The 26,199-nt window shown below is 47.2% G+C and overlaps 1 protein-coding gene across 5 annotated transcripts in view; it reads right to left on the bottom strand.

Annotated features, from left to right (window-relative positions):
* LOC132384768 (rap guanine nucleotide exchange factor 3-like) overlaps nucleotides 1–26,199 on the bottom strand; it is a 94,415-nt gene that overhangs the window by 23,666 nt on the left and 44,550 nt on the right. For all 5 annotated transcript variants that reach the window (XM_059956246.1, XM_059956243.1, XM_059956244.1 and 2 more), the window contains exons 15-23: nucleotides 24,108–24,144; nucleotides 23,555–23,630; nucleotides 22,387–22,542; nucleotides 20,309–20,406; nucleotides 15,636–15,761; nucleotides 10,599–10,780; nucleotides 9,795–9,885; nucleotides 4,442–4,492; nucleotides 4,038–4,125 (exon numbers count right to left, since the gene is read on the bottom strand). In XM_059956246.1, coding sequence (XP_059812229.1) covers nucleotides 4,038–4,125; nucleotides 4,442–4,492; nucleotides 9,795–9,885; nucleotides 10,599–10,780; nucleotides 15,636–15,761; nucleotides 20,309–20,406; nucleotides 22,387–22,542; nucleotides 23,555–23,630; nucleotides 24,108–24,144 — 905 coding nt within the window. The remainder of the gene's footprint in view (nucleotides 1–4,037; nucleotides 4,126–4,441; nucleotides 4,493–9,794; nucleotides 9,886–10,598; nucleotides 10,781–15,635; nucleotides 15,762–20,308; nucleotides 20,407–22,386; nucleotides 22,543–23,554; nucleotides 23,631–24,107; nucleotides 24,145–26,199) is intronic.

The following is a 26,199-nucleotide window of genomic DNA, read 5'->3' as shown; positions in this document are numbered from 1 at the left end:
TTCACTCTGTGTCTGACCCTGGGTGTGTGTGATGGGATGGTGTGGAGGGAGATTCACTCTGTGTCTGACCCCGGGTGTGTGATCGGACAGTGTGGAGGGAGATTCACTCTGTGTCTGACCCCGGGTGTGTGATGGGACAGTATGGAGGGAAATTCACTCTGTGCTCCTCTCTGCGAGTGTGTGATAGGACAGGATGGAGGGAGATTCACTCTGTCTCTGACCCTGGGAGAGTGTGGAGGGAGATTCACTCTGTGTCTGACCCTGGGAGAGTGTGATGGGCGGTGAGGAGGGAGATTCACTCTGTGTCTGACCCTGGGAGTGTGTGATGGGCGTTGTGGAGGGAGATTCACTCTGTGTCTGACCCTGGGAGTGTGTGATGGGATGGTGTGGAGGGAGATTCACTCTGTGTCTGACCCCGGGTGTGTGATCGGACAGTGTGGAGGGAGATTCACTCTGTGTCTGACCCCGGGTGTGTGATGGAACAGTATGGAGGGAAATTCACTCTGTGCTCCTCGCTGCGAGTGTGTGATGGGACAGGGTGGAGGGAGATTCACTCTGTATCTGACCCTGGGAGAGTGTGGAGGGAGATTCACTCTGTGTCTGACCCTGGGGGAGTGTGATGGGACGGTCTGGAGGGAGTTTCACTCTGTTTCTGACCCCGGGAGTGTGTGATGGGATGGTGTGGAGGGAGATTCACTCTGTGTCTGACCCCGGGAGTGTGTGATGGGATGGTGCAGAGGGAGATTCAGTTTGTGTCTGATCCCGGGGGTTTCTGTTGAGACGGTGTGGAGGCAGTTTCACAATGTGTCTGACCCCGGGAATGTGTGATGGGAAGGTGTGGAGGGAGTTTCACTCTGTCTCTGACCCCGGGAGTGTGTGATGGGATGGTGTAGAGGAAGATTCAGTCTGTGTCTGACCCCGGGAGTTTCTGATGAGACGGTGTGGAGGGAGTTTCACACTGTGTCTGACCCCGGGAATGTGTGATGGGATGGTGTGGAGGGAGATTCACTCTGTGTCTGACCCCAGGAGTGTGTGATGGGACAGTGTGGAGGGAGATTCACTCTGTGCCTGACCCCGGGAGTGTGTGATGGGACGGTGTGGAGGGAGATTCACTCTGTGTCTGACCCTGGGAGTGTGTGATGGGACAGTGTGGAGGGAGATTCACTCTGTGTCTGACCCAGGGAGTGTGTGATGGGACAGTGTGGAGGGAGATTCACTCTGTGTCTGACCCCGAGAGTGTGTGATGGGACAGTGTGCAGGGACAGTCACTCTGTGTCTGACCCCGGGAGTGTGTGATGGGATGGTGTAGAGGAAGATTCAGTCTGTGTCTGACCCCGGGAGTTTCTGATGAGACGGTGTGGAGGGAGTTTCACACTGTGTCTGACCCCGGGAATGTGTGATGGGATGGTGTGGAGGGAGATTCACTCTGTGTCTGACCCCAGGAGTGTGTGATGGGACAGTGTGGAGGGAGATTCACTCTGTGCCTGACCCCGGGAGTGTGTGATGGGACGGTGTGGAGGGAGATTCACTCTGTGTCTGACCCTGGGAGTGTGTGATGGGACAGTGTGGAGGGAGATTCACTCTGTGTCTGACCCAGGGAGTGTGTGATGGGACAGTGTGGAGGGAGATTCACTCTGTGTCTGACCCCGAGAGTGTGTGATGGGACAGTGTGGAGGGAGATTCACTCTGTGTCTGACCCTGGGAGTGTGTGATGGGACGGTGTGGAGGAAGATTCACTCTGTGTCTGACACTGGGAGAGTGTGATGGGATGGTGCGGAGGGAGATTCACTCCGTGTCTGACCCTGGGAGTGTGTGATGGGACGGTGTGGAGGGAGATTCACTCTGTGTCTGATTCTGGGAGTGTGCGATGGGATGGTATGGAGGGAGTTTCACTCTGTGTCTCACCCCGGGAGTGTGTGATGGAACGGTGTGGAGGGAGATTTACTCTGTGTCTCAACCCAGGAGTGTCTGATGGGACAGTGTGGAGGGAGATTCACTCTGTGTCTGATCCCGGGAGTGAGTGATGGGACAGTGTGGAGGGAGATTCACTCTGTGTCTGACCCCGGGAGTGTGTGATGGGACAGTGTGGAGGGAGATTCACTCTGTGTCTGACCCCGTGAGTGTGTGATAGGACAGTGTGGAGGGAGATTCACTCTGTGTCTGACCCTGGGAGTGTGTGATGGGATGGTGTGGAGGGAGTTTCACTCTGTGTCTGACCCCGGGAGTGTGTGATGGGACAGTGTGGAGGGAGATTCACTCTGTGTCTGACCCCGGGTGTGTGATGGGACAGTATGGAGGGAAATTCACTCTGTGCTCCTCTCTGCGTGTGTGTGATGGGACAGGATGGAGGGAGATTCACTCTGTGTTGACCCTGGGAGTGTGTGATGGGACAGGGTGGAGGGAGATTCACTCTGTCTCTGACCCTGGGAGAGTGTGATGGGAGAGTGTGGAGGGAGATTCACTCTGTGTCTGACCCTGGGAGAGTGTGATGGGACGGTGTGGAGGGAGATTCACTCTGTGTCTGACCCTGGGAGTGTGTGATGGGATGGTGTGGAGGGAGATTCACTCTGTGTCTGACCCCGGGAGTGTGTGATGGGACAGTGTGGAGGGAGATTCACTCTGTGTCTGACCCCGGGTGTGTGATGGGACAGTATGGAGGGAAATTCACTCTGTGCTCCTCTCTGCGAGTGTGTGATGGGACAGGATGGAGGGAGATTCAGTCTGTGTCTGACCCTGGGAGTGTGTGATGGGACAGGGTGGAGGGAGATTCACTCTGTCTCTGACCCTGGGAGAGTGTGGAGGGAGATTCACTCTGTGTCTGACCCTGGGAGAGTGTGATGGGATGGTGTGGAGGGAGATTCACTCTGTGTCTGACCCCGGGTGTGTGATGGGACAGTGTGGAGGGAGATTCACTCTGTGTCTGACCCTGGGAGTGTGTGATGGGATGGTGTGGAGGGAGATTCACTCTGTGTCTGACCCCGGGCGTGTGATCGGACAGTGTGGAGGGAGATTCACTCTGTGTCTGACCCCGGGTGTGTGATGGAACAGTATGGAGGGAAATTCACTCTGTGCTCCTCGCTGCGAGTGTGTGATGGGACAGGGTGGAGGGAGATTCACTCTGTCTCTGACCCTGGGAGAGTGTGGAGGGAGATTCACTCTGTGTCTGACCCTGGGAGAGTGTGATGGGACGGTCTGGAGGGAGTTTCACTCTGTTTCTGACCCCGGGAGTGTGTGATGGGATGGTGTGGAGGGAGATTCACTCTGTGTCTGACCCCGGGAGTGTGTGATGGGATGGTGCAGAGGGAGATTCAGTTTGTGTCTGATCCCGGGGGTTTCTGTTGAGACGGTGTGGAGGCAGTTTCACTCTGTGTCTGACCCCGGGAATGTGTGATGGGATGGTGTGGAGGGAGATTCACTCTGTCTCTGACCCCAGGAGTGTGTGATGGGACAGTGTGGAGGGAGATTCACTCTGTGTCTGACCCTGTGGGAGCGTGATGGGACGGTGTGGAGGGAGATTCACTCTGTGTCTGACCCTGGGAGTGTGATGGGACAGTGTGGAGGGAGATTCACTCTCTGTCTGACCCAGGGAGTGTGTGATGGGACAGTGTGGAGGGAGATTCACTCTGTGTCTGACCCCGAGAGTGTGTGATGGGACAGTGTGGAGGGAGATTCACTCTGTGTCTGACCCTGGGAGTGTGTGATGGGACGGTGTGGAGGGAGATTCACTCTGTGTCTGACACTGGGAGAGTGTGATGGGATGGTGCGGAGGGAGATTCACTCCGTGTCTGACCCTGGGAGTGTGTGATGGGACGGTGTGGAGGGAGATTCACTCTGAGTCTGACCCTGGGAGTGTGTGATGGGACAGTGTGGAGGGAGATTCACTCTGTTTCTGACACTGGGAGTGTGTGATGGGACGGTGTGGAGGGAGATTCAGTCTGTTTCTGACCCTGGGAGTGTGTGATGGGACAGTGTGGAGGGAAATTCACTCTGTGCTCCTCTCTGCGAGTGTGTGATGGGATGGTGTAAAATTCTGGTACCTTTGATGAGGAGAGGCATAAACGGTAGGTAGGGTGGCGTCAGCTTGTTCACAGTCAGTCTGTACACTCTGTGGTTCCGTGATGGGTCCTGGAATGGGCAACAATTATTTTGGCTTTCTAGGATCTGCCTCTTCCTCCTCTCCAATCTCGACTGCCCCTCTTGTGGCAGTCCCTTCTTTTCACTCCCTCCCCCTGCCATCCCTCCCCCCTTCCTCCCTCCTCAGGCCCTCCCCCTCCCAACCATCTTCTCTCTTGAACACACTTCCTCCACCCCCACCCCTCCTCCTCACATCCCTCCCCCCCTTCCCACCCCTCCTCCCACCTCACCACCCCTTCACCTTCCCCTCCCCCTCACCACCCCTCCCTCCTTCTTTCTTCTCACCTCCCCCAGCACCCCCACTCACCAGCAACCTCTCCATCTCGTAGAACATTCGCCTGACCTTCCCCGGGAGCCTCTGGATGGTGGGAGGGAAGAGGAAGGCAGAGCGTTAGCATGACGGAAGTGGGACCAGCTGTATACCTCCCTCCCCACCCCTTGTCCCTGGTTTAGGGAGAGTGAGAGCAGCGGCTGCTCGGTGAGTCAGGGAGTAGTTGCTAGGGAGAAGTTCCTTGGGAAGCTGAAAGGTCTGGAGGTAGATAAATCACCTGGATCATAGGGATTACACCACAGGGTTCTGAAAGAAGTAGCTCAAGAGATTGTGGAGACATTAGTAATGATCTTTCAATAATCAATAAATTCTGTCATGCTTCCCAAGGGCTGGAAAATTGCAAATGTCACTCCACTCATTCAGAACTGAGAGAAGAAGAAGAAAGGAGATTACAGGCCTGTTAACCTGACCTCAGTGGTCAGAAAGATATTGGAGTCTATTATTAAGGATGAGGTTTTGGTGTACTTGGAGGCTCATGATAAAATAGGCTGAAGTCAGCACTGTTTCCTCAAGGAAAAATCTTGCCTGACAAATCTGTTGGAATTCTTTGAGGAAATAACAGGCAGGACGGACAAAGGAGAGTCAGTGGATGTCGTTTACTTGGATTTTCAGAAGGACTTTGACAAGATGCCACACATGAGGCTGCTAAATAAGAATCAGGTTTAATATCACCAGCATATGTTGTGAAATTCGTTGTTTTGTAGCAATGAAAACTATAAATTACAACAAGTATATATACTACATTAACTTAAATAAGTTGTGCAAAAAGAGAGGAAAAAATAGTGAGGTAGTGTCCGTGGGTTCATTGTCCATTCAGAAACCCGATGGCGGATGGGAAGGTGCTGCTCCTAAAACGTTGAGTGGGTGCCTTCAGGTTCCTGTACCTCCTCCTCGATGCTAGCAATGAGAAGAGGGTGTGATGAGGGTCCCTACTGATGGGTCCAGCTTTTTGAGGCGTCGCCTTTTGAATGTTTCCTGGATTTTGGGGAGGCTGGAGCCCATGATGGAGTTGACTGAGTTTACAGCTTTTTATTGATCCTATACAGTGGCTCCTCCATAGCAGACAGATATGCAACCAGTTAGAATGCTCTCCACAGCACATCTGTAGAAAATTGCAAGTGTCTTTGGTGAGTTTGATTTTCATCAAACTCCCAATGAAGTACAATCACTGTTATGCCTTCTTGTAATTGCATCAATATGTTGGGCCCAGGAGAGATCTTCACAGATGTTGACACCTGGGAACTTGAAACTGCTCACCCTTTCCACTGTCCTCAATGAGGACTGGTGTGTATTCACTTGACCTCCCCTCCATGAAGCCCACAATCGATTCCTTGGTCTTATTGATGTTGAGCACAAGGTTGGTGTTGAAACACCACTCAACCAACTGACTTATCTCACTCCTGTATGCCTCCTCTGCACCATCTAAAATTCTGCAAATTTGAGTTGTCAGCAAATTTATAGATGGAGTTTGAGCTGTGTCTAGCCGCACAGTCATGAGTGTGGTGAGATTAGAGCAGTGAGCTAAGCAGTTAAGAGTTTACAGTATTACAGGAAAGATACTAGCATGGTTAGAAGATTGGCTGACTGGTAGGAGTCAAAGAGTTGGAGTAAGGGGGACCTTTTCTGATTGGCTGCTGGTGAGTAATGATGTCCTGCAGGAGTCAGTGTTGGGACCGATTCTGTTCACATATGTCGATGATTTGGATGACAGAATTGATGGCTTTGTGGCCAAGTTTGTGGACGCTACAAAGGTAAGTGGAGGAGCAGATACTATTAACGAACTAGGAAGGGTGCAGAAGGACTTGGACAGATTAGGAGAAAAGGCAAAGAAGTGGCAGATGGAATACAATGTCGGGAAGTGTATGGTCATACACTTTGGTAAAAGGAATAAAAGCATATACTACTTTCTAAACGGAAAAAATTCAAAAATCCGAGGTGCAAAGAGACTTGGGAGTTCTTGTACAGGATTCCCTAAAGGTTAATTTGCAGATTGAGTCGGTGGTAAGGAAGGCAAATATAATGTTAGCATTCATTTTGATAGGACTAGAATATAAAAGCAATGCTGAAGCTTTATAAGGCTTTGGTTGGACTGTGCTTGCAATATGGTGAGTAGTTTTGGGACTCTCATCTAAGAAATGATGTGCTGGCATTGGAGAAGATCTAGAGGTTCATAAGAATGATCCCAGGGATGAAAGGGTTAATGTGTGAGTTGTATTTGATGACTTTGGGCCTGTACTCACTGGAGTTTAGAAGAATGGAGGGGGGGGGGAATCCTATTGAATATTGAAAGGCCTTAATCAAGTAGACATGGAGAGGATACTTCCTATAGTGGGGGAGTCTAGGACCAGAAGGCACAGATAGAGTGGATGTGGAGAGGATGTTTTCTATAGTGGGGGAGTCTAGGACCAGAGGACACAGAGAGAGTGGATGTGGAGAGGATGCTTCCTATAGTGGGGGAGTCTAGGACCAGAGGACACAGACTCAGAAGACAAGGACATTCCTTTAAAAAGAGATGAGGGGGAATTTCTTTAGCCAGAGGGTAGTGAATCTGTGGAATTCATTGCCACATATGGCTGTTGAGGCAAAGTCACTGGTATATTTAAAGTAGGGGTTGAAAGGTCTTGATTAGTCAGGATGTCAAAGGTTACAGGAAGAAGGCAGGAGAGTGGGGTTGAGAGGAATAATAAATCAGCCATGATGGAATGGTGGAGCAGACTTGATGGGCTAAATGGCCTAATTCTGCTCCTGTGTCTTATGGCCTTAAGCTCTAGGGGTCAGCAGTGGAAAGGGTGAACAGCTTTAAGTTCCTGAACATCAACGTCTCGGCAGATCTTTCAAATTGATGCAATCACGAAGAACATAACAAATAGGATCAGTAGTAGGGCATCTGGTCCATTGAACCATTCAATAAGATCATGGTTGATCTGACCATGGAATCATCTCCACCTACCTTTAATCCCCCTACTATGCAAAAGTCTATCCAACCTTGTCTTAAGTATATTTACTGAGGTAGCCTCCACTGCTTCATTGAGCAGAGAATTCCACAGATTCACCACCCTCTGGGAAAAGCAGTTCCTCCTCATCTCCGTCCTAAATCTACTCCCCCGAATCTTGAGGCTATGTCCCCTATTTCTAGTCTCACCTACCGGTGGAAACAACTTTCATGCCTCTATCTTATCTATCCCTTTCATAATTTTATATGTTTCTATGAGATCTCCTCTCATTCTTCTGAATTCTAGCGAGTACAGTCCCAGGCAACTCAATCGCTCCTCAGAGTCTAACCCCCTCATCTCTGGAATCAACCTGGTGAACCTCCTCTGCACCACCTCCAAAGCCAGTATATCCTTCCTCAAGTAAGGAGACCAGAACTGCACACAATACTCCAGGTGCAGCCTCACCAGTACCCTGTATAGTGGCAGCTTAACCTCCCTGCTCTTGAATTCAATCCCTCTAGCAATGAAGGCCAACATTCCATTTGCCTTCTTGATAGCCTGCAAACCAAACTTTTGCGATTCATACACAAGCACTCCCAAGTCCCTCTGCATAGCAATATGCTGCGATTTTTTACCATTTAAATAATAATCGGCTCTTCCATTTTTCCTTGCAAAGTGGATGACCTCACACTTACCAACATTGTGCTCCATCTGCCAGACCCTTGCCCACTCACTTAACCTATATCATATCTCTCTAGACTCTCCATATCCTCTGCAAAATTTGCTTTTCCACTCAATTTAGTGTCTTCAGCAAACTCAGATACTCGATCCCCGCTTCCAGATCGTTAACGTATATCGTGAACAGTTGTGGGCCCAGCACCGACCCCTGCGACACACCGCTCACCACTGATTGCCAACCAGAGAAACACCCATGTATCCCAACTCTCTGCTGTCCATTGGTTAACCAATCCTCTATCCATGATGATACATCACCCCCAACTTTATGCATCCTTATCTTATGGATGTCTTTTATGTGGCATCTTATTGAACACCTTCTAGAAACACTAGTAAATAATGTCCATCTTTTCCTCTGTATCCACTGCACTCATTATATCCTCAAAGAACTCCAGTAAGTTTATCAAACAGGACCTGTCTTTGCTGAATCCATACTGTGTCTGCCTGATGGATCCATTTCTTTCCAAATTCCAAATGATAATCTGCATTTTCCCAACTACAGATGTTAAACTAACTGGCCTATAGATACCTGCATTTTGTCTATATCCTTTTTTGAATAGTGGAGTGACATTTGCCTTCTTCCAATCTGCTGGGACCTGCTCAGAGTCCAAAGAATTTTTGTAAATTATCATCAAAGCCTCTACTATAACTTCTGCCATTTCTTTCAGTACCCTGGGATGCATTCCATCAGGACCAGGGAACATGTCTATCTTAAGGCCCACTAAGTTTGCTTAGCACTACCTCTTTAGTGATAGTTATTGTATCAAGGTCCTCACCTCTTATCGCACCGATAGCATCTCTCTTTGACGTGTTAGATGTGTCCTCCACAAAATAGTCATTCAAAGCCTCTGCCAATTCTTCATTACCCAATATCATTTTCCTCTTCTCGTCCTCCAATGAACCTATGTTCACTTTAGCCACCCTTTTCTGCTTTATATAATTATACAAACTTTTACTGTACATTTTTACATTTTGTACTAGTTTATTTTCATAATCTAGCTTCCCTTTCTTTATTGCTCGCTTTGTGGATCTTTGTTGCGTTTTAAAGTTTTCCCAATCTTCCAGTTCCCCACTACTCTTGGCGACTTTGTACACATGAGCTTTTAGTTTGAAGCCTTCTTTTATTTCCTTAGTTATCCAAGGCTGGCTCTCTCCATTCTTCCTGTCCTTGCTTTTAACTGGAATATACTTCTGCTGAGCACCATGAAAAATCTCTGAAAGTCTTCCACCATTTCTCAACCGTCCCACCACATAGCCTGTGTTCCCAGTCTACGCCATCCAACTCCATCCTCATCCCATTGTTTAGGCATAATACACTGGCTTTAGGATCAAACGGTTGCACCCTCCATTTGTATGAGAAACTCAGTCATACTGTGATCCCTCTTTGCAAGAGGATCCCTAATGACAAGATCCTCCACTGGGAACAGAATTCCACAGATAAGAAGGCACACCAGTGGCACTACTTCATTGAGATGTTTAAGGACAGATTCTGGCAAACTTGAAGTTATGAAGCACGAAGATTATTCTAACTGGTCATATCACCATCTAGTATGGAGGCTCGAATACACAGAGGATGCAGAGGGTTGTAGCCAGCTCCATCATGGTCAAAACCCTCCCCACATCTGAGGGTGAGACGAGGGCGAGGGGTAAAAGAATCTCACCTCCCAGGTCTGAGAAAGTCTCCTTACAGCTGGGTTGGAAAGGCCAAACATCATAGCAAAGAAAGTGTTCATGTTCTTCAGTTCCTTGCAACTGTGAAGCACAGAGAGAGACCAATAAAATCTCATGGTACAAATCACCCTTATCAGAACAAAACGGTCAGACACCGAGGGAATTACTTTCTACACCGTCCCATCACACACTCACAGGGTCAGACACAGAGTGAATCTCTCTCCACACTGTCCCATCACACACTCCCAGGGTCAGACACAGAGTGAATCTCTCTCCACACTGTCCCATCACACACTCCCAGGGTCAGACACAGAGTGTATCTCCCTCCACACAGTACCATCACACACTCCCAGGGTCAGACACAGAGTGAATCTCCCTCCACACTGTCCCATCACACACTCCCAGGGTCAGACACAGAGTGAATCTCCATCCACACTGTCCTATCACACACTCCCGGGATCAAACACAGAGTGAATCTCCCTCCACACTGTCCCATCACACACTCCCAGGGTCAGACACAGAGTGAATCTCCCTCCACATTGTCCTATCACACACTTCCAGGGTCAGACACAGAGTGAATCTCCCTCCACACCATCAAATCACACACTCCCGGGGTCAGACAGAGTGAATCTCCCTCCACACTGTCCCATCACACACTCCCGGGGTCAGACACAGAGTGAATCTCCCTCCACACCATCAAATCACACACTCCCGGGGTCAGACACAGACTGAAACTCTCCCCACACTGTCCCAATACACACTCACAGGGTTGGATACAAAATGCACTGAACTACCTCGCTGCCACCTTGATGAGCTTCTTCAGGAGGGCTGCTCTCCTCCCGACGTCACAGCAGAGGCACAGCTCACTGACCGTCCAGAACTGGATCTGGTTGAACCTCCCAAGGTATCTCTGTAGGTTGGAAACTGTGGTCCCAGGCTCTGGCTTTAAGCCAAGGCCATAAACAATGAGCTCCACCTGTTGTGGGAGTCAAGTCGTTGGTTCAGATGCCCAGCCATGTTCTCTGTATCCTACTGTCTCTCCATTCCAACCCTGCCCAGCCCAGGTATCACAGAGGTTGCTGGCTATAACCCTCTGTTTTGTTCTTTGGTTTTGTAACACTCAATAAATGGCCATAGGCCAGAAGTTTTATACTCCATTTTGACTTCCAAGGAATCTCTGATGGATCGGAAAATCACCAGCTGCAGCAGGCAGGTGGTACAGAAACCTGAAGTCTCATACCACTAGGTTCATCTGATCTTTTTGACAGTCATACCCAGGTATGTTTAGGATTCTTAGCAGTGCGGAGGAACAGAGGGATCTTGGGTTCCACAATGATACATTCCTCAAAGTTGCTGCATACGTGGATAGGGTGGTAAAGAAGGCATATAGTTTGTTGACCTTCATTCATTGGGGGATTGAGTTGGTATAAAACCCTGGTTAGACCACACTTGGGATCTTGTGTTGGTTCTGGTCATCTCATTTTTGGACGGATGTGGAAGCTTTAGAGAAGGTGCAGAGGAGATTTACCAAGGATGCTCTCTGGGTTAGAGAGTAAATCTTATGAGGAAAGTTTGAGAGAGCTGGGGCTTTTCCTTTTGGAGCAAAGGAGTGAAAAGTCACTTGATAGAAGTGTGCAAGATGATGAGAGAGGCCTGGATAAATTAGACAGTTAAAGACTTTTTTCCCCCAGAGTGGAAATGGCTAGTACAAAAGGGTATAATTTTAAGGTGTTTGGAGAAAAGTATGGGGGGGTGGGGATGTCAGAGATAGGTCTTTTTACATAGAATGAAATGCACTGCCAAGGGTGATGGTATGGGAAGATAGATTAGAGCATGGCATTTAAGAGACTCTTAGGCACATGGACGAAAGAAAAATGGAGGACAATGTGGGATTGAAGGTCTTAAAGTAGGTCAAATGGTCGGCACAACATCGTGGGCCAAAGGGCCTGTGCTGTGCAGTAGTATTCTATATCTACTTATGACAGTAAACTTGAAGCTGAACTTGAAGCCAATTGATTGATATGTCCAAGTTCTCCTCCATCACAGAGTCACACAACAGTTGGGCCTTTGGCCCAACTGGTCCATGCTGACCAGGATTCCCATCTCAGCCAGTCCCATTTGACAGTGTTTGGCCCACATCCTTCTAAATCTTCCCTATCCATGTTCCTGTCTGGTTTCTTTTAAATGTTTGTTAACGTACCTGCCTCAACCACTTCCTCTAGCAGCTCATCCTAGAGACCGCCCTCTGGGTAAAGATGTTGGCCCCAGGTTCCTATTAAACCTCTTTCCTCTCATCTTAAACCTGCGCCCTCTAGTTCTCGAGTCCTCAACCCTAGGATAAGGACTGTGCACATTTAGCCTATCCATGTCCCTCATGATTTTATACCCCTCAGTCTCCTCTGCTCCAAGGAATAATCTCCCAATCCGTCCAACCTCTCTCCGTAACTCAGTCCCTTACACATATTCACAAAACCCCTCTACACTCTTTCCAGTTTGATGGCATCTGTCCCACAACAGGGTGACCAGAACTAAATGTGATTCTCCCAGTGCGGCCTCACCAACGTCAATGTAACCTCCTGACTCCTGTACTCTGTGTTCTGACTGATGAAGGCCAACATGGTGAACACCTTCTTCACCAGCTTGTCTACCAGAGGCAACACTTTCAGGGAACTGTGTACCTGTACCCCAGGTTCCTCTGGTTCCTACTGATTCAATAGGGTCTTTTAAGAGACTTTTGGATTGGTACATGGAGCTTAGAAAAATAGAGGGCTATGGGTAAGCCTAGGTAATTTCTAGGATAGGAACATGTTCAGCACAACCTTATGGGCTGAAGGACCTGTATTGTGCTGTAGGTTTTCTATGTTTTTATGTTTCTATGATTCTCCTCCAACAAAAAAAAAGCCTTTTAGAGCTTTTTGGCAAGCTGCAATTATCGCGAGAGGTTGTTCGTTGGTGAGGCTGCGCAAGGTTTAAAATAGCTCTGGGCCTTCTGGAACCTTTTGGTGGGCTGCAATCATCACAATATTTTAGGCACTTGGCAGAGGCCAATAAAAAGAAGCGAGATGAAAGAGGAGCAGCCATTGTATGAGTGGGCCAGTGCGTAGGTGAGGGGCAGGTAGTTTTGAGGAAGTAGAGAGGCTACAGAAGGACTTTAACAGATTAGGAGAATGGGTAAAGGAGTGGTATTTGGAATACGGTGTCCTGAAGTGTCTAGTCATGCGCTTTGGTAGGAGGAATGAAAGGAGAGAAAATACAAAAACCTGTGGTGCAAAAGGACTTGGGAATCCTCCTGCAGGATTCCCTAAAGGTTAGCTTGCAGGTTAAGTCAGTGGTGAGGAAGGCAAATGCAATGTTAGCATTAATTTCAAGAGGATGAGAATATAAAAGCAAAGATGTAATGCTGAGGCTTTATATGAAGTACTGTTAGCTGTTTTAGGCCCCTTATCTAAGAAAGGAGGTGTTGACATTGGAGAGGGTTCAAAGGAGGTTCACAAAAATAATTCTGAGATTGAAAGCCTTATATGAGGAGTGTTTGATGGCTCTGGGCCTCTACTCACTGGAACTCAGAAGGATGAGAGGTGATCTCATTGAAACCTATCAAATATTGAAAGGCCTCGATAGAGTGGATAAGGAGAGGATGTTTCCTATGATGGGAGAGTCAGCGTTAGACCCCACTTGGAGTAACATGTTCAGTTCTGGTCACCTCATTGCAGGAAGGATGTTGGATACTATAGAGAGAGTGCAGAGGAGATTTACAAGGATGTTGCCTGGATTGGAGAGCATACCTTATGAGGGTAAGTTGAGTGAACTCGGCCTTTTCTCCTTGGAGTGATGGAGGATGAGAGGTGACCTGATAGAGGTGTATAAGATGATGAGAGGCATTGGTCGTGTGCATAGTCAGAGGCTTTTTCCCAGGGCTGAAATGGTTGCCACGAGAGGACACAGGTTTAAGGTGCTTGGAAGTAGGTGCGGGGGGGGGGGGGGGGGGTATCAGGGGTAGTTTTTCCACACAGAGAATGGTGGGTGCATGGAATGCACTGCCAGCAATGGAGGTGGAAGTGGATACAACAGGGTCTTTTAAGAGACTCTTAGATAGGTACATGGAGCTTAGAAAAATAGAGGGCTATGCAGTAGGGAAATTTTAGGCCGTTTCTAGAGTAGGTTACATGGTCAGCACAACTTTGTGGGCCGAAGGGCCTGTAATGTGCTGTAGATTACTATGTTCTATGATCTATAAGACGAGAGGAAACTGTCTCTGAACAGATTAGAGGGGCATCTTTTTAGAACAGATATGAGGAGGAGTTTCTTTAGACAGAGTCTGGTAAAATCTGTGGAATTCATTGCCACATGCAACTGTGGAAGCTGAGTCGTTGGGTATATTTAAGGCAGAGGTTGATAGATTCTTGAGTAGTCAGGGCATGAAGGATTAAGGGGAGAAGTCAGGAGATTGGGGCTGAGAAGGAAAATGGATCAGCCATGATGAAATGGCGGAGCAGACTCAATGGGATGAATTCTACTCCTATAGATTATGGTCTTATAGCAAAAATAAGTGGGAAGATAGAGGAATGGGAAGCTTTTAAAATCCAAAATAAGGAAATTAAAAAAGCCAGACAGAGAGAAAAGATGAAATATGAAGGTAAGCTAGCTAATAATATCAAAGAGGATACCGAAAGTTTATTTCAGATATATAAAGAATAAAAGAAAGTGGATAACGTACCGCTGGAAAACAATGCTGGAGAGGTAGTAATGGGGACAAGGAGATGGCTGCTGAACTAAATAAATATTTTGTGTCAGTCTTCACTGTGGAAGACACTAGCAGTATGTCAGAAATTCATGAGTGTCAGGGTGCTGGAGAGTGTGTAGCATTCATTTTGAGAGGACTAGAATATAAGAGCAAGGGTGTGATGCTGAGGCTTTATAAGACACTGGTCAGACTATATTTGGGGCAGTGTGAGCAGTTTTAGGCCCTTTATTTAAAAAATGATGTGTTGGCATTGGAGAGAGTCCAGGGGAGATTCACAAGAATGATCCCACAATAGAAAGGGTTAATGCTTGAGGAGCATTTGCAGGCTCTGGGTCTGTACTTGCTTAAGTTTAGAAGAACGAGAAGGGGATCTCATTGAAATCTGTTGAATATTGAAAATCCAAGATAGAGTGAGTGTGGATAGTGGGGGAGTCTAGGACCAGAGGGCACAGTTTCATCATAGAAACAGAGATGAAAAGGAATTTATTTAGCCAGAGGGTGGTGAATTTGTGGAATTCATAGCCCTGGACAGCTGTGGAGGTCGTCATTGAGTATATTTGAAGCAGAGGTTGATAGGTTCTTGATTAGTAAGGTCATCAGAGTTTACGGGGAGAATGGGGTTGAGAAGGATAATAAATCAGCCTTGATGGAATGGCAAAGCAGACTCGATGGGCTGAATGGCCTAATTCTGTTCTTATATTCCATGCTCTTCAGCACCTCCATGTTCTTCTTCCAAATAAGGTCAATAGGGTTGGTGGTTGTTACCAAGAATAGTAATAAATCTCCATCTTTGACAGCTCTACAAATGAGAGGAATGGGACAGAGTCACCTTGTATTCTTTGCCTGGCTAAAGGGAACCAGAAACTTGAACATCAGTGCACGGTGCGTGGGAGTGTGTTGGGGTGAGCTCCCTCCTCACTGACCCCCCTCCTCCTCACTGTCACTTCCACAGCACCCTTTCCTCACCACTCCTCCCACAGTGCCCCCTCCTTATCAACCCTCCCTCCTTACCACCCCTCCCTTGGGGTTCCCTCACCCCTAACCTGCCCCCATTGCTCCACCCCCCCCCCACCAGCCATGGTGTTACCTCGTGGATGCAGAGGAAGAGATCCCAGTCGACCTCAGTCAGCTGCATGGCCAGCTCCCGGGACCCCAGGGAGTCCAATGGGGAAGAGGTGTCACACGCTGGGATCTGTTGTTCTTTGGCAGGTACCTGGGGAGAAATACAAGATCCACTCAGCAACACTACCCCCTACCAACCAGAGTCTGGTTAAGCTGCACTTGGAGTACTGAGTACATTTCTGCTCACCCCATTACAGGAAGGGTGTGGGGGTTTTGGAGAGGGAGCAGAAGAGGTTCAACAGGATGCTGCCTGGATTAGAGGGCATGAGCTACAAGGAGAGGCCGGACAAACCCAGGTTGCTCTCTCTGGAGTGGCAGATGCTGAGGAGAGATCTGAGAGATGCTTATAAGATTATGAGAGGCATAGATAGAGTAGATAGATAGATAGATGATAGATAGATAGACAGGATCTTTTCCCCCAGGGTGGAAAAGTCTAATACCAGAGGATATGCACTTCAGATGAGAGGGCGAAGTTCAAAGGAGATGTGCAGGAGAAGTTGTTTTAAGAAGTTAGTGAGCCAAGATCAGGGAGGCTAAAGACAGGTATAGGAGGAAACTTGAGTGGAAACTCCAGCAGAACAACATGAGAGAGGTCTGGAGTGGGATGAGGACCATCACTGGGTTCCGGCAAACTAGCAACAGATTTGAGCTGAAGGCAGTGTGGACAGGGCCAACAAACTTAACCTGTTCTTCAACAGAGTTGACCCTGTGGCCCCTGTCCACCCCCCACATGATTCATCTGTTGTCAGCCCCCAACCAACACATACTCCATTCTCCCCTCCTCACAGCCCCCCACCCTGCTCTCATGCCTACACCTCTCCCCCATCTGAAACCACCACAGTGGGCTTCACAGCTGAACAGGTGAGAAGACAGCTGAAACGTCTCCACCCAAGCAAGGCTGCAGGCCCGGATGGTGTCAGCTTCTCACCCAGCAGAGCAGGGCGGATGGTGTTGAACGCACTGGAGAAGTCAAACATGACCCTCACAGTGCACGCCGGCTTGTCCAGGTGGCCATAGACACGGTTCAGCTGGTAGACTACATAGCCTGTGTCCCCCAGCTACATAGAGTACTTCACCATGTCTTCAACCTGAGCCTGAGTCTCCAGAGGGTTCCTGTGTTGTGAAAGACGTCCTGCCTCATCCCTGTACCGAAGACGCCGTGCCCCAGTGGCTCCAATGACTACAGACGGGTGGCATTGACCTCCCACATCATGAATACCCTGGACAGACTTGTTCTAGAGCAGCTCTGGCCTATAGTTAGGCCACACTTAGACCCCCTCCAGTTCTGACTAGGAGTTGAGGATGCCATAGTCAACCTGCTAAACAGTTTCTATGCCCACCTGAACAAGCCGGCGAGCACTGTGAGGGTCATGTTTTTTGACTTCTCCAGTGCGTTCAACACCATCCGCCCTGCTCTGCTGGGTGAGAAGCTGACGGTGATGCAGGTGGATGCTTCCCTGGTGTCATGGATTATTGATTACCTGACTGACAGACCACAGTATGTGCGCTTGCAACACTGTGTCAGACAGAGTGGTCAGCAGCACTGGGGCTCCACAGGGGACTGTCCTGTCTCCCTTTCTCTTCACCTTCTACACCTCGGACTTCAACTACTGCACAGAGTCTTGCCATCTTCACAAGTTTTCTGATGACTCTGCCATAGTTGGATGCATCAGCAAGGGAGATGAGGCTGAGTACAGGGCTACGGTGGGAAACTTTGTCACATGGTGCGAGCAGAATCATCTGCAGTTTAATGTGAAAAAGACTAAGGAGCTGGTGGTGGACCTGAGGAGGGCTAAGGCACCGGTGACCCCTGTTTCCATCCAAGGGGTCAGTGTGGACATGGTGGAGGATTACAAGTACCTGGGGAAACGAATTGACAATAAACTGGACTGGTCAAAGAACACTGAGGCTGTCTACAAGAAGGGTCAGAGCCGTCTCTATTTCCTGATGAGACTGAGGTCCTTTAACATCTGCCGGACGATGCTGAGGATGTTCTACGAGGCTGTGATGGCCAGTGCTATCATGTTTGCTGTTGTGTGCTGGGGCAGCAGGCTGAGGGTAGCAGACACCATCAGAATCAACAAACTCATTTGTAAGGCCAGTGATGTTGTGGGGGTGGAACTGGACTCTCTGACGGTGGTGTCGGAAAAGAGGGTGCTGTCCCAGTTGCATGTCATCTTGGACAATGACTCCCATCCACTCCATAATGTACTGGTTAGGCACAGGAGTACATTCAGCCAGAGACTCATTCCACTGAAATGCAACACTGAGTGTCATAGGAGGTCATTCCTGCCTGTGGCCATCAAACTTTACAACTCCTCCCTCGGAGTGTCAGACACCCTGAGCCAATAGGCTGGTCCTGGACTTATTTCCACTTGTCATAATTTACTTATTATTATTATCATTATTTAATTATTTATGATTTTATATTGCTATATTTCTACACTATTCTTGGTTGGTGCGACTGTAACGAAACCCAATTTCCCTCGGGATCAATAAAGTATGTCTGTCTGTCTGTGCCTGGAATGTGCTGCCAAGGGTAGTGATGGAGTCAAATATGATGGAATCGTTTAAGAGGCTTTTAGATAGATTTATAGATTTATTTCTACAAGCACAGAAACAAGCCCTTTGGTCCATCTAGACCATGACAGTCCGGTCTTCTGCTTAGTTCCATCTGCCTGCACCCACATCATAGCCCTCTATACCCTTCCTATCCACGTACCTATCCAAATTTCCCTTCAATGTTGAAATCAAACCCACATCCACCACTTTGGCTGGCAGCATGTTCCACACTCCCACCACCCTCTGAATGAAGAAATTCTCCCTCGTGTTCCCCTTAAACATTTCACCTTTCAGCCTAAATCTATGATTTCTAGTTCACCCAACCTCAGAAGAAAAAGCCTACTTGTATTCACCCTATCTATACCCCTCAGAATTTCAAAGGCCTCTATCAAATCTCCTTTTATTTGCCTGAACTCCAGGAAACAAAGTCCTGACCTATTCAACTTTTCCTTACAACTCATGTCCTCAAGTCCCAGCAACATCTTTGTAAATTTTCTTTGTACTCTTTCAAGTGATTAATATCTTTCCTGTAGGTAGGTGACCAGAACTGCACACAATCCGGGAAACGGTACTGCAGCATAAAAGCCAGGACAGTTTCTTCCACCAGGCCATCAGACTGATTAAATCACGCTGACACAATAGTATTTCTAAGCTATATTAACTGTTCGGTTGTATATCTTATTGTATATACTATTTATTACAAATTGCTATAATTTGCACATTGCACATTTAGACGGAGACGTAACATAAAGATTTTTACTCCTCACGGATGTGCAGGATGTAAGAAATAAAGTCAATTCAATTCATAGGCACAGGAAATGGAGGGATATATAGACAGAAGGGATTAGTTTAGTTAGGCATTTAATTGCTATTTTACTTAGTTCATCATATCATTGTGGACTGCAAGGCCTGTTCCTGTACTGAAGTGTTCTGTGTTTAATATTTTGTGTTCTACCTTCAATCGGAAAAGTGTGAAGTGGTTCACTTTGAAAAGTCGAACGTGAAGGCAGAGCGTAGGGTTAATGACAGGATTCTTAACAGTGTTGAGGACATTTGGGAATCTTGGTTTCGATGTCCCTCAAAGTAGCCACACAAGTTGACAGGATGGTTAAGAATGTGTGTAGTGTGTTTGCCTTCATTAGTCGGGGGATTGAGTTCAAGAGCCACAAGGTAATGTTGCAGCTGCTTAAATCCCTGGGTAGAGCACATTTGGAGTATTGTGTTCAGTTCCGGTCACCTCATTATAAAAAGGATGTGAAAGCTTCAGAGAGGGTGCAAAAGGTCTAACATGGTTGGGTACTGAGTTGTGCGGTAGAACAAAGGGATCTGGGAATACAGGTCCATAATTCATTGAAAGTGGCATCATAGGTAGGGTTGTAAGAGAAAGCTTTTGGCACATTGGCCTTCATAATCAAATTATTGAGTACAGGAGTTGGGATGTTATGTTGAAGTTGTATAAGACATTGGTGAGGCCTAACTTGGAGTACTGTGTGCAGTTTTGGTCTCCTACCTACAGAAAAAATGTAAATAAGATTGAAGGAGTGCAGAGAAAATTTACAAGGATTTTGCCAGGACTGGAGGACCTGAGTTATAAGGAAAGATTGAATAGGTTAGAAATTTATTCCTTGGAACGTAGAGGACTGAGGGGAGATTTGATAGAGGCATACAAAATTATGAGTGGTATAGACAGAGTAAATGCAAGCAGGCTTTTTCCACTGAGGTTGGGTGGGACTACAACGAGAGGTCATGGATTAAAGGTGAAAGGTGAAAAGTTTAAGGGGAACATGAGGAGAAACTTCTTCACTCAGAGGGTGGTGAGAGTGTGGAATGAGCTGCCGATGCAAGTGGTGCATACAAGCTTGATTTAAATATTTAAGAGAAGTTCGGATAGGTACCTGGAAGGTAGAGGTAAGGAGGGCATTGGTCCTGGTGCAGGTTGATAGGAGTAGGCAGTTTAAATGGTTCAGCACAGACTCGATGGGCCAAAGGGTTTGTTTCTGTGCTGTATGTTTCTATGACTCTATACCAGGGTAGATTGTGAGGTCAGGAGTCTGAGGGTTTGTAGGAGATACTCACCAGTGCCTTTAGCTGTTCCCGGCTGCCGTAGTATAGGCGATCGTTCACCTGCAGTGAGGTGTAGACAGATCTTTCATCCGCACTCATCTCCGTCTGATCTGTGGAAGCGAGACACTCCTTTTACACTTCCCACTGCCTCGGTGAATCAGAGAGCTCTCCCTCTCCTCTCCCATCAGCAGAAGATACAAAAGCCTGAAAGCATGGGTCAAGGACAGCTTCTATCCCACTGTTATCAGACTATTAAATAATTCTCTAATACTATAAGATGGACTCTTGACCTCACAATCTACCTTGTTGTGACCCTTGCACCTTATTGTCTGCCTGCTCTGCACTTTCTCTGCGACTGTGACACTTTATTCTGCATTCTGTTATTGTTTTACCTTGTTCTACCTCAAAGTACTAATGTTATGAATTGATCTGTGCGGATGGCAAGCAGAAAAAGTTTCTCACTGTACATGTCACAATGATACACCAATTTACCAGTTTACTTTATATCTCCCCCCCCCCCCCCCTTTAGACCTCACAATCTACCTCGATATGATCTGGCAACTTACTGTCTGCCTGCACTTTCTCTGTAACTGTGACACTTTATTCTGCGATTGCTTTATCGTATTCAACCTCAGTGTAATGATCTGACCTGTATGAACAGTATACAAGACAAGCTTTTAACTGTATCTCCGTACATGAGATAAAACTAAACCAACTCCAATTCTCTTGTACTATAAAATCATAAGACATAGGAGCAGATTTCGGTCATTTAGCCCATTGAGTCTGCTCCACAATTCCATCATGGCTGATTTATTTTCTTCTCTCTCAACCCCATTCACCTGCTTCCTCCTCATAAACTTAGACATCTTTACTAATCAAGAACCTATCAACTTCTGCTTTAAACATACCCAATGACTAGGCCACCACAGTTGTCTGTGGCAATGAATTCCACAGATTCACTACCTTCTGGCTAAAGAAACTCCTCCTCATCTCTGTTCTAAATGGCCATCCCTCCATTCTGAGGCTGTACCTGCTGGTCCTATACTTTCCCATGAGAGAAAACATCCTCTCCAAATGCACTATCTATCTCAGCCTTTCAATATTGGATAGATTTCAGTGAGATTCCCCCCTCATTCTTCTAAACTTCAGCGAGTACAGGCCCAGAGCCACCAAACGTTCCTCATATGTTAACCCCTTCAATCCTGAGGTTATTCTCGTGAACCACCTCTTGACCCTCTGCAGTGGCAGCACATTTTTTCTTAAACATGGGACCAAAACTGCTCATAATACTCCAAGTGCGGCCTGACCAGTGCCTTATAAAGCATCAGCATTACATCCTTGCTCTTATAGTCTAGTCTTCTTGAAATGAATGCTAACATTTCATTTGCCTTCCTTGCCACCGACTCAACCTGCAAGTTAAGCTTTAGGTAATCCTGCGCTTTCAAGTCCCTTTTCACCTCTGATTTTTGAATTCACTCTCCCTTTAGAAAATAGTCGACACCTTTGTTACCACCGAAGTATCTTGTCACCTTTTTGCCCATTCTCCAAATCTGTCCAAGTCCTTCTGTGGACTCACTGCTTTCTCAACACTACCTACCCCTCCACCTATCTTTGTACCATCTGCAAATTTGGCCACAAAGCCACCGATGTACTACTTCAATGCATTCTGTAATGATCTGAACAGAATCCAAGACAAGCTTTTCACAGTATCTCAGTATACTAAACCAATTCCAATTCCTCCACGGACTCTGTCTGTACTTCTCGCTGCCTCGGTAAAGCAGCCAGCATCATCAAAGACCCACCCACATTTTCTCCTTTTCATCCGTCCATTGGGCAAAAGATACAAAACCCTGATACAACAGCTGAAGACCTTACAAGCTGCCTCGTTATGATCTTTTTACCTACATGCACTGCACTTTGTCTGCAGCTGTGACACTTTATTTTTCATTGTTATTGCTTTATAATCTGACCTGTATGAACAGTATGCAAGACAGGTTTTTCACTGTATCTCAGCAAATGTGGCAATAATAAACCAATTCCAATTTCAGTTCTAAGGAGGAAAATTACAATAATCAACTGCCAGTACTTACCCCCAGTGGACCTGAGCTTGACAAGGACATATTCCCCTGCTGAGCTGCCTTCCTCCTCCTGTTCTGCCAGGATGGAGAGGAGGTCTCTTACAGATGACGCCACTGGCAGGAGCAGGCGAATCTGTGAGTGGTCGGGACGGTACACGTGATGCAGGACTGCGAGGAGAGATGAGCAATCAGTTCAAGACAAACACCCAACCACTCCCATTGCAGCCAGTCCCATCTACCAACATTTGACCTATATCCTTTTAAACCTTTCCTATCCATATGTCATTTAAATGTACCAGCCTCAACCACTTCTTCTGGCAGCTCGTTCCGTACATGGACCACCCTCTGGGTGAAGAAGTTGCCCTTCAGGTTCCCATTAATTATCTCCCCTCTCTCAATAAACCTGTGCCCTCTAGTTCTGGATTATCCTGCACTGGGAAACAGACTGTGTGTTCACCCTGTCTATGCCCCTCATGATTTTATACACCTCTATAAGGTCACCCCCCCGATCTCCAACACTCCAAGGAAAAATTCACAACCTGTCCAACTTCTCCCCATAACTCAGTGCCTCAAATCCTGGCCACACCCTCGTCAACACAGACACAAGAGATTCTGCAGATGCTGGAAGTCTTGAGCAACACACACAAAATGCTGGAGGAACTCAGCAGGTCAGGCAACATCTATGGAAGGGAATAAACAGTCGACGTTTCAGGCCGAGACTCTTCATCAAGATCTCCTCCTTAATCTAGCTTTCTCTAGCTTCGTGGAATCTTCCCTATAGCAGGATAATCAAAACTGAGCAGATTATTCTAGCAGTGTTGAAAAAACTTGCCCAGCACACCTCCTTTGAATTTACCCCCACCCCCTTTCACCTTAAACAAATGCCCATTAGTACTGGGCATATTGACCCTGGGGAAATGCTACCATCTGTCTGTGCTATCATTCCTGTGAATGGTTGGGAGGCCTTGGCCAAAGACTGTAACGCCAGCACGTTTGAAGAGCAATAGCACCAGGACCACAAGAGACAACCCGACCCTTCAATGGCCATAACGTGCCTGAACTGTGGGTGCATCTGTGCTTCTCAGTTCAGGCTTTCTGCTTATCAGAGACGTCACAGATGTCATTGTTGTTCTCGACAGATTTCCAAGAAGGGAGGAAATATTGTGGTAGACTGACTCACTTTTGGTATCTGCTCTCAAACACTGGGTATCTGTTGAGTTTCGGAGGTTCTTCAACCAGTTTAAGCTGTCCCTCAACTGTGGGGAAGTCAGAAGAGACAGAAACATTGGTTAAGTGAATAATACTTTCCATACTGTCTCATCACACACTCCCGAGGTCAGGAAAAGTTGAGGAGGCTCGGCCCAAAGTGATTCAGTGATGAGTGATAACCTTAATAATAGACTGCAAAAATAACAAGCTATGAGGGGCCACAAAACAAGACTGAACAGATACTAACCACCATAGGCAACAAGATGGAACAACTCATGGCTGATTCAATGGGTGAACAAGGACTGTGGATGAGAGCTGGGTGTAAATAGGCTACAGGTGCTGAGATGGAAACGAGTGGCAGGAGAACCCTGTTAGCTGGGTAGAAACTGTGCAGGCCTGACACCCTCGGTCAGTCATAAAGTGAAGATCCCTTTACACCATCCCATCACATATTCCCAGGATCAGAGACAGTGAACCTCCCTCCCTGGTCAAGGGGACAAACCCAGGAGTTAGATCTTATATACCTTCATCTGTAGAGTGTTCAGAATCATCTCCGATGACCTGTGGAGGCAAAGAAAGAGGTTCAAGCTCCGTATGTGTGTGGTACATCCTATATTGTGCACTCTCTCCCTTTTTACTACCTCACAATGATCTGTATGTATAGCACACAAAACCTTTTAGAGCAAAGGAGGATGAGAGGAGACTTGATAGAGGTGTGTACGACAACAGGAGGCATAGATGGAGTGGACAGCCAGAGACCTTTTTCCCAGGGTGGCAATGGCTGATACCAGGGGCATAATTTTAAGATGACTGGAGGAAATATAGGGGGGAGGATGTCAGAGGTAGGTACAGAGAGTTGTGGGTATGTGAAATGCCCTGCCAGGGGTGGTGTTAGAGACAGATTTATTAAGGACATTTAAGGGACTCTCAGATAGGTATATGGATGAAAGGAAAATGGAAGGCAAACTGGGAGGGAAGGGTTAGATGGATCATGGAGCAAGTTAAAAGGACAGCACAACATCACAGACTGAAGGGCCTGTGCTGTAGGGTTTATGTTCTGAAGCAACATTTTTCCCTGTACTGCAGTACAGGAGATAATAACAAAACCAATTTAACAAGCACCAGTGATATAGTTACTGGTGCAGTACAGGAGGAATCGTGAACTTTGAGCATCCATGGTATAGATCAGGATTGAGGGCTTCATCCCATTCTCAGCCCCTCGAGATTCTGGGACATCCCTGAAAGGATGTGGCATGAGAGCACAGCGGTTAGCATAACACAATTACAGCAACCTGGTTCGATTCTGCCGCTGTCTGAAAGGAGCTTCTATGTTCTCCCATGACCGTAATTGTGTTATGCTAACCGCTGTGCTCTCATGCCATATCCTTTCAGGGATGTCCCAGAATCTCGAGGGGCTGAGAATGGGGTGAAGCCAGTGAAGCCCTCAGTCCTGGTCTATACCATGGATGCTCAAAGTTCACGATAAGGTGGGCTCTTAATTTTACGATCTACCTGGTTATGATCTTGCACCTTATTGTCTACCTGCTCTGCACTTTCTCTGTACCTGTGACACTCTATTCTGCATTCTGTTATTATTTTGCCTTGCTCTACCTCACTACACTGTGTAATGATCTGATCTGAATGAATAGTATGGAAGACAAGCTTTTCATAGTATCTCAGTATGGGTGACAGTAATAAACCAATTCCAATTCCAGGTCTCCACCACTCCAGAGAAGAGAACCCAAGTTTGTTCATCATCTCCTTATAATCCAGGCAGCATCCTGTGAACCTCTTCAAAGGCCCCACATCCTTCCTGTAATGGGGTGACCAGAACTGCACTCGATAGTCCAGATGCACCCTGACCTATGCTTTATAAAGCTGCAACATAACTTGCCGACTTGTGAATTCAGAGTTTTGATTAATGAAGGAAAGCGTGCTGTATGCCTTCCTTACCACCCTGTCCACATGTGGGGTCAGTTTCAGGCAGGGAGGGGAATGGTGGAGTTGGGAGACAAGAGGCAGGAGGAGGCAGATGGAGCAAGATGGGTGGAGGGAGGAGGAACCCTAACAAGAAGTTCCTTCTCAATGGCATTTATTGTGAAGGGTTTGATGGTAGTATAGCAGTTAGCATAATATTTTACAGCACCCGCAACCCAGGTTCAATTCCCACTGCTGCCTGTAAGGATTTTCTATGTTCTCCCCGTGACTACATGGGTTTCCTGTGGGTGCTCTGGTCACCTCCCGCATTCCAAAAAATAGACATTTCGGTTAGTAAGGTTTAGTGTGGCACTGGAAGCATGGCAACACTTGTGGGCTACCCAGTTCTCGGACTGACACATTTCATTGTATGTTTTGATGTTTCAATGTTAATGTGACAAACAAAGCCAACCTTTTTCTGTACAGATTATCTGTAGGCTGTGTTCCAGTCGTATAGGGATTCAAAGAAGCCACGCCTGGAATACTGTACAAAGTTCTGACCCCTTGACCAATAAAAAGATCATGTGGTGTTGAAGTCAGTCTAAAGGAGATTCAATGAGATAATCCTAGGGATCAGGGAGTTGTCCCACCAGGTGAAGCTGGATGGCTTGCATCTGTAACCCTTAGGAGTTAGGGAGA

The sequence above is a fragment of the Hypanus sabinus genome, chromosome X1 (assembly GCF_030144855.1).
Source record: "Hypanus sabinus isolate sHypSab1 chromosome X1, sHypSab1.hap1, whole genome shotgun sequence".
In the NCBI taxonomy this organism is placed as follows: domain Eukaryota; kingdom Metazoa; phylum Chordata; class Chondrichthyes; order Myliobatiformes; family Dasyatidae; genus Hypanus; species Hypanus sabinus.
This window is presented reverse-complemented; position numbering and strand designations above follow the sequence as displayed.